Genomic DNA, 8,997 nt, shown 5'->3' with positions numbered 1-8,997 from the left:
ATTTTTAATACCAGGCTCACGTCTCCTATCTCTCCCACTTTGTAGATTTCTAATGAATGCACATCATTGATCCATCCTATCTCTCAATTCCTCTAAAGCCAAATTCAACCGTTCAAACTTTTGTTGCTTGGACTGCAACACAAAGAATGAGTTATCTACCATCCCCTTTGGTGATGAGTCATTTTTATGGGATATCGTATGCTCTACACAAAAAAGAATGTTAGTGGAGAAAAGACCTCACTCAATCAATTACGTGTTTACACTTGAATAATGGCACTCCACTCGTGTTTTACTCTTAATTGACTTTTTTCCGATAATGATTTCACACTCTCTTGCCTTTTACCTCAAGAGTTTTTCCACTCAAGTTTTTGAAGAACTAATTGAACTCAATCAAGATAGTATAACCTTGTTTTGCTCTAACTAGTAATTAGGTCCAAGAAACAAAGAATAAGAGAAAACACGGAAGGAATAAAATGGCACGAGACTCAAGAAATTTATACGATGCAGGCTCAGATGGAAAAGCATGGGGTAGATGCCTGAGAGTTAGGGTGGCGGTGGATTTACACAAACCCTTGATGCGTGGCAAGTGGCTTGGGGTTGATGGGAAGCAACACTGGATCTCCTTCAAATATGAACGTCTACAAAATTTATGTTTCCAATGTGGAACCTTGTCGCACAAAGGAAGAAACTGTGTGAAGTCACGGGATGAACAACAAAGTGATGATCCAAAACTAATGCAGTTCGGGGCTTGGCTACGAGCTCAACCCATGCATTCTAACATCTTTGAGGGGCGAAAATACAGTGGCTCACCAGGGAAACACCATCCTCACGGTGGTCTGCAAGGAGAGAAGGAAGGAGGTGACAGGGCAGAGACTAAGATAAACAGTGAAGCTAGCCTGCAAAAGGTGACAGTAGACCAGGAGCAGAAAGGTGAAGAGGAAATCCCGGTAACATCAAATCGTGTCTCGCATGGTAGGCGGGGAACAGAGGAAGGCTTAGGTGTCAGTACAAAACCAGGTTGTATCATCGAGGACCACAAAAGAAACCAAGAAGAAAGTCAACAGGAGGGTGCCAGTGGGACAAATCCTCAAACTAAGTCAATCTCGGTTGGTATAGAGCCTGAACTAAAGAGCATGCCAGGTACGTTTACTGATATGGAACTTGACTCTGACCAAAACCAGCTGACTCTAAATGAATCCTTTAATCACATGGAAAAAACTCAAGAGTACCTAGATGGAGTGATAAGTGGAGAGAGGGGTCTACTGAGCAGTAAAAAGAATCGAGGCATAGGACCTGACACAGAAAAAGAAAATGTGTGCTTTGAGGCTGAAACAGAAGTTCAACATGCTAGGAAATGGAAGAGGCAAAATAGAACACAAAATCAAAAAAGTGCAGGAAATGAGAGGGGTGCCATGGGAGACATATCTAATTACTTTTTAAGAATCGGGATCAAGAGAGGGAGATTGGAAAACATAAAAACAGAAAGTCATAAACGAAAGAAATTTAGGAAGCAGGAGGGTACATGTGAAAGCTCAACTCCTAAGGCAGAGGCTGGGTCCCAGCCCTGCCAAACTCAATGAAAATCTTAGCATGGAACTGCCACAGGCTTGGGAACCCTCAGACAGTTAGATACCTTAACCTCCTTGTTAAGGAAAAGAGCCCAACCATGATATTTCTCATGGAGACTAAGTGTATGAAAGTGAGGATTGAAGATGTGTGTAACATGCTGAATTATGATGGCTGCCTGGTAGTGGATAGTAGAGGAAGCAGTGGGGGTTTAGCTTTTTTATGGAGGACAAGGGACAAGGTTTCAATCTATAATTATTCGAGATGGCATATCAGTGCAATGGTAGGAATGGGAATGGAACAACCATGGCTTTTTACAGGTTTCTATGGGAACCCAGAAACCTCAAAAAGGCACCTGAGTTGGGATTTTCTCAAGTCTCTCAAACCTGATGATAGTACACCCTGGATTTGTTGTGGGGATTTTAATGAAATAGTATGTCAAGATGAGAAGATGGGAGGGGGTCCTAGGCCATATAAACAGATGGAAATATTCAGGAATACTCTTGAATGGTGCTCATTGAATTCACTAGTGACAAAGGGTCCCATCTTTACTTGGGCAAACAACCGAGAGCAAGACTCTTTCACAAAGGAAAGATTGGATAGAGCCCTTGCAAACCCAATGTGGTTAGAAAAGTACAAAGAATCATCATGTTGTGTCCTACCAACCATGACTTCAGACCATTGCCCTCTACTCATTGATGTGAATTACCAACAAGATCAACCAAGGCCTCATGTTAAGTGGTTTAGATACGAAGCAGCCTGGTCACTAAGAAAGGAATGTGAAGCTACCATTAAAGAGGCCTGGGCTAAGCCAATTCATGAAAGAACAGCTACTGAGACCATGAGAAGTAGGCTAAATATGTGTGCTACTGTGTTGAGAAAATGGAATGCAAATGTTAATAGGAGAGCCCCCAAAGAAATTAGACAGAAACTGAAAACCCTGGAAGAACTTCAAGAGCTAAACAAAGGGGACCAATCAGACTCTATCAGAGAATTAAAAGGTGACATTGATCAAGATCTAGCATCAGAGGACCTGAAATGGAAACAAAGAGCCAAACAACATTGGCTACAAAATGGAGATAGAAATACTACCTTCTACCACCTGCACACATCCCATAGGAGGAAAATCAATAAGATCTCACAGATCATGGACCACAGGAACCGCCTGGTTGCAGACAAAGACTAAGTTGGAAGGGTTATTACAAGCTATTTCTCAGACCTCTTCACATCTTCCTCCCCATCAGGCATTGAGGATTGCATCAAGGATATGCCCAACAGAGTCTCTACAGCAATGAATGAAATGCTTCTCCAGGAGTTCACAGAAGAGGAAGTCAAGAATGCTGTCTTCCAAATAAAAGACATAGGATCACCTGACCCTGATGGTTTCCCAGCCTGTTTCTTTCAAACAAATTGGAACACCACAGGGAAGGAAGTCTCAAGATTTGTGCTCAACATCCTCAATACTGCAGGCTCTTTGGAAGGGGTAAATGACACCTATATTACCCTGATCCCAAAGACCAAGAACCCCACCAAAGTCCCTGATTATAGGCCAATTAGCCTATGTAATGTCATTTACAAAGTGGTAGCTAAAGTGTTATCAAATAGGCTTAAACTTATCTTGCCTGACATAATTTCTATGAACCAAAGTGCTTTTATTCCAGGTAGGGCCATAACAGATAACATCATGGTGGCTTACGAGACCCTCTACTCCATGTCCACAAGAATACAAGGAAAGACAGCTTATATGGCTCTCAAACTCGACATGAGTAAAGTCTATGATAGGGTGGAGTGGAATTTTCTAGAAGCAGTAATGTGCAAAATGGGTTTTGACAGAAGATGGGTCGCACTGGTAATGAACTGCATCAGGTCTGTTTCATACTCAGTGCTGCTTAATGGAGAGGCTCAGCTTAAATTCAAGCCAACTAGAGGCCTAAGGCAAGGGGATCCCATATCCCCTTACCTGTTTATCATATGTGCTGAGGCTCTATCAAACCTCCTGACTTAGGCTGAATCAAAGGGCAGAATATCAAGTATTCCAATGGGAAGAGGACCAACCAAGGTAAACCATTTGTTCTTTGCTGATGACAGTATGATATTCTGTAAAGCAAGTACACTGGAGTGGAGAAAAATGCTAGGCATGCTGACTACATATGAGCAGGCCTCAGGACAACTTTTGAACAAGGAGAAATCTACAATATACTTCAGCAGAAACACTCCAAGTGAATGCAGAGCCAACATAACTCGAATTGCAGGTGTAGCTCCTGCAACATCCTTTGGAAAATACTTAGGCTTACCAGCCATGGTAGGAAGAACAAAAGTAGCATGTTTCCATGGCCTAATTGATAGAATGTGGTCAAAGATCAATAACTGGAAGACAGGCAAGTTGTCAGTAGCTGGAAAAGAGGTGCTGCTCAAGTCAATACTACAGGCAATTCCCACATACACAATGGGAATTTTCCTTCTACCAAAGTCCATCACCAAGAGGCTTGACCAGATGCTAAGGAAGTTTTGGTGGGGCTTTAGTGGGAATCAAACTAAAATGCAGTGGATAAAGTGGAGTCAAATCAACAAAGCAAAAGATCAAGGGGGCTTGGGTTTCAGAAATTTCAATAGTTTCAACATGGCTCTTTTAGCAAAGAATGGGTGGAATCTGTTGCAAAGCCCTACATCTCTCCCTGCCACCATTCTCAGACAAAAGTACTTCCCACATGGCTCCATTTTAAAGGCAAAAGTTGGGGCTCGACCCTCACTGGCTTGGAGAAGCTTACATGCTGGACTCTCATTGCTAAAGGAAGGCTTGTTATGGAGAATAGGAGATGGAAAACAGGTAAGAATCTGGGAAGATAGGTGGCTCCCTCGACCCCACTTCCTTGCCCCAAGGCTAGAGGCTGATGCCCCAACCCAAAGGAATGTTGTTGCAGATTTAATCAACCCTTCTCTAAGGATATGGAATGATCACAGCCTTCATGAAATATTCACTCAGCAAGACATAGAGGTGATAAAAACTGTCCCAATCACTCTGGGCAGTAGGGGTGATAGGTTGATTTGGGGTTGCACTCAGAATGGTCTATTCTCAGTGAAGAGTGGCTACCATCTTCACTGAGAAATCCATGCTAATCATGAGGTTGGTCCTTCTAAACCAAAGGATCAATCAGAGTTATGGAAGGGAGTTTGGAAGCTGCAGGTCCCAAATGGGGTTAAGGTGTTCCTTTGGAGGGCTTGTAACAAAGGCCTGCCTACTCTAGCCAACTTGCAAAGAAGGAAGATTGTTGCTAAGAGTACCTGTCCAATCTGTGGTCTTGTAGAGGAAACAGCAGACCATGCCCTCTGGAGTTGCAGTGCAGCTCGAGATGTCTGGTGTCAAGCAAGCAAGCCAATCCAAAAACTCTCTCTAGAAGCAGGATCCTTCAAGGAAGTCTGGCAGCAAATAACAGATAAGTTACCAAAAGCAAGGACTGAGGAAGTAGGCTCGATTATGAGACTTATATGGACAAGAAGAAATAAAGTGGTGCATGGGAAGGCTTTCAGGCATCCCAACTCAATATTAGTTAAGGCCCAGGATGACCTCTATTGTTACAAATTGGCAATTCAGGATCGTGTGAGTTGCAGGGCTGCAGAGACATCTAAGAGTCCTCAGAAATGGACTACACCACCTGAGGGAGAATACAAACTGAACTGGGATGCTGCCATCAATCAACCACTGAACCAAGTAGGGATTGGGGATATTATTAGAGATTGCAGTGGCCAGGTACTCAGGAAAATGCGAGCCAGAAGAGGGTTAAACCTATCCCCTTTCACTGCTGAAGCTTATGCAATGATGATGGCAGTCATATTCTGTAAAGAAGCTGGTTTCAGGTCGGTCCTCTTCGAAGGTGATTCACTCAAAGTGGTTGAAGGGATGCAGAAAAAAGCTAAGGATTGGAGCCAAGGAGGTTTAATCATTGAAGACACTAAGCACATGTTACAAGACTTTGTTAGATGGAAGTTCTGTCACACAAAGAGGGATTCGAATATGGCAGCCCACTTGCTAGCCAAGAATGCCCTCCTGAATGATTGTGATCTCTATGAGTTAGAGGAAATACCACCTTGTATTAGACGTGCTGTTATCTTAGATGTTTGTAATAGCATGATTTAATCAATGAAAGTTTCCATTTCAAAAAAAAAAAAAACTAGAAATATGTATTCAGCCCCTTTAAAGATAAGGCTTAATCAATAAAATAAAAATTCAGATTTTTTTTTCTTTTTTTTCGATTTTTTTTTCTTTTGCTTTGCTTTCTTTTTTTTCTTTTCCTTTCTTTTCTTTTCTTTTCTCTTCTTTTCTCAACAATTCAACCACAAACATAAATATTCAATTGTGATAATCAAATAATTAAATTCAAACACATAAAAATTGATAATGAAATAGAAGGGAATCAATGAAACCTTAAAAATTTCAAACCCTAAAAATTTCAAACCCTAGATGGTGCAAATTTTGGCAGCCCTAGGAAAAACGAATTTCTACACCTTTTTTTTTGTAACCCTAGAATAATGAAATCCTAGAATTAAAAATACAATAAATAAAAGATAGAATCAGACCTAATTAGAAACCGAGCTCTGATACCAAATGATGTGAACCTCAATCAACTCGCTTTGATACCCAACAACAATATTGAAAATACAAACCCAAGAAAGCGAAACTCAAGTCTATGGAAAAAGAATTTAGACCTGTTGAGATCCCATTTCAAGAACCTAAATTATATTAAAATCTAGATCCGTTAAAGAACCCGTCTCAAGAACCCGGATTACAAAGAGGAACGCCACAAAGGTTGTGATTTACCTTTGATAAGTTCAAAAGTTCAATAAAAAAAAAAATGAAATAAACTCAACTCCCAATGAATAAAATTCATCAATTTCAATAATATCTAAACTGCTCAAATGAGAGTACAATTGGTTTAAATAAACAATCCCTAAAAACCCTAAGTGAGCCGCGAGTACTGTAGCATGAACAATGCTGCGCTACAGTAACTTCTAAAACCGTAGTTCATATAAAATAATAACTTTTCAAATAAGCTACTGGCCAAAATACAAGGTATTTCCAAAAATCCTAATTCATTAGAAATAAGACATATGTGTGGGCTGACATCCTCAAGCCCACTTATTCTAAACTAATAAAATAAGCTCTTTTAATGAAATAAATAAGTTCAAGACCTTCAATAACAATAGGCCCAAATCGTGTCTTCTATAGTGTATTACATTAATGAAAATTGAATCTCCCCCTCTCAAACCCATTTTGAATGTTTGGCTCATGCTAAAAATGTCTCAAGTGAATTGCACTCATATCCATGCATAGCTTCCTTAATCTTCCTAGCTCTTGATTTTGTAATTGCCCTATCTGAAACTTGCAATGGATCTTTACAACTTGGTCCACCTTGGAGCCCATCAGGAGGCCTTGGTTCCAGATTTTGAAAGATTATGAGAGACCTCAAGATCTACAAGGATGGGGCTTGAAAGGCTTATCTTGACATAATTGGGCCATGAGTCAAGCCTACACCAAGTTAGGCCCAAAAAGTCTTATGCCTTCCTCTTACTTGGGCCAATTCTCACCAAGGCTATCCTATCAAGGCTTGTTTTCTTATGAGGCTTGGTTTAAGGCTTCTAAGTCTTGGCTCATTAATATTCTAAAGTTCTAAGAGCCATAATGGGCTTACTTCACTAAACCACTTAGTCTTAACCCTGAAGTTTAATAATTAATAGCACTAAGTGCCATAGTCTAAACAAATCTAACTTTCTACAATAAAATAAATAAATACACAAACTAATATAATAATATATAAAAAATATATTTAAAGCTCAAAATCATAAACTTAAACTGAGGGCATTTAAGGATCAATCCTAATGGTTAAAGAAGCAGGGTGTTACATAAACCATAGAAAAAGGTCACCAATGTGGAAACCCAGCTAACAAGATCCCAACAAGATACGAGTTTACAAAGATAAGTCCAAGCAAGATATCCACACAAGATGGGCACTATTAACTGTCAAATCATGCTCTAAAGGTAACGCACCAAACTGGGCACTTAGAATCGTTCCTCTGAATAGATTTTTCCATAGTAGAATACTCCAACCCTTATAAATAGCCTACCATGTATGTACTAATGATTCATCAATTCATCAATCATTGAGAAAGCCTAACTCTTCGCTGAATTAAGTATCAAATACATCCCACAATAAATTCCTTGAGTTTTGGCACACTGCAAGTATACTTAAAAGAGAAATTCTATATAAAAACTTTACATCATACACCTTTACCTAATGAATATATAATTTGAATCAACATCTATAAAGATTTTAGCAAAAAGTCAAAAACTGTTAATTAAATTTTGTAGATAAAGTTATCAACTATAATACATATAATCTGGAATTCGATTTAATTTAATTTTGTTAGTAAAACAGGGTTGATGGTTGATTCAAAATCCTAACTCGTTGCTGTCTCGAGTTTATAAAGTTAAGTATTTCCCTTCCACAGATTATTTTTCATTCACATTTGGGTAGTAGGCCCTCATATGTATGGAGTAGTATTTGTGCTACTAAATCTCTTTTGCTAGTTGGGAGTATTTGGAGGATAGGAAAGGGTGCTGCTGTAAGGATAACCCAAGATAAATGGCTCTGAATTTTCTGGTTACCTGAGTCTCTTCCACTAATTATGTCATTCATGAATTTGATTATTGGGATGTGAATTTGATTCAATCTATATTTTCTACTTTTATTGCTAATGCTATTGTACAGCTTCCTTTTATTGCCAAGGGATTGGGATGATAAGTTTGTATGGATAAGCACTAAAAATGGCTTCTATTTAGTAAAGTCTAAATATCATCTTGCTGTCACATTATTTGATTCTATTGTTGGTGCGTGTAGGTCTTATTTTAAGGCTCTTCATCCTTTTGGCATCAATTCTAGAATTTAAGTCTTCTAAATAAAGTTAAGAACTTGGGGTTGAGACTTTGTAAGGATAGTTTTTCTACAAAATTGAATCTGTTAAACAGGGGTATTGTTTCTAATGCGGATTGTTCTCTTTGCTCCTTGGTAGTGAAAGATTGCTATCATATTTTTTGGGGCTATCCAGATGTGGAAAAATTGTTGGCTATACGTTGTTCTTTTCTTATACCTTTTTTGGAGACGATGGGTAACTATTTTTATTTGGTTGGGGTTTTGATGTAATATGATATAACTTCAATTTCACATGTCATTCGGCTTATTTCTTGGGGTGTTTAGAAATATAGAAATATGAAGTTATTTCAGAATTCTAATTATATACTTAATGACATGATTGATAATTGTTTGACATATGTCGAGAGCTACACTACCATTAAATCGCATCAATCAATTATACGTAAGGATATCATTATTTTTTGGAAACCTCCATTGCAAGGTAAAGTAAAGCTTAATTTTGATT

General features: G+C 39.0%; 1 protein-coding gene across 1 annotated transcript; it reads left to right on the top strand.

The window, feature by feature from the left end:
• The first annotated feature begins 4,725 nt into the window (after nt 1–4,725).
• Nucleotides 4,726–5,701, top strand: LOC122291055. Its single transcript, XM_043098707.1, has 2 exons — nt 4,726–4,750; nt 4,872–5,701. The coding sequence occupies exons 1-2, from the start codon at nt 4,726–4,728 to the stop codon at nt 5,699–5,701; spliced, it is 855 nt and encodes a 284-aa protein (XP_042954641.1).
• The last annotated feature ends 3,296 nt before the right edge of the window (nt 5,702–8,997 follow it).

Source organism: Carya illinoinensis, chromosome 13 (genome assembly GCF_018687715.1).
Source record: "Carya illinoinensis cultivar Pawnee chromosome 13, C.illinoinensisPawnee_v1, whole genome shotgun sequence".
Lineage (NCBI taxonomy): Eukaryota > Viridiplantae > Streptophyta > Magnoliopsida > Fagales > Juglandaceae > Carya > Carya illinoinensis.
The sequence above is the reverse complement of the archived record's forward strand: the minus strand, read 5'-3'. Positions and strand labels throughout refer to the sequence as shown.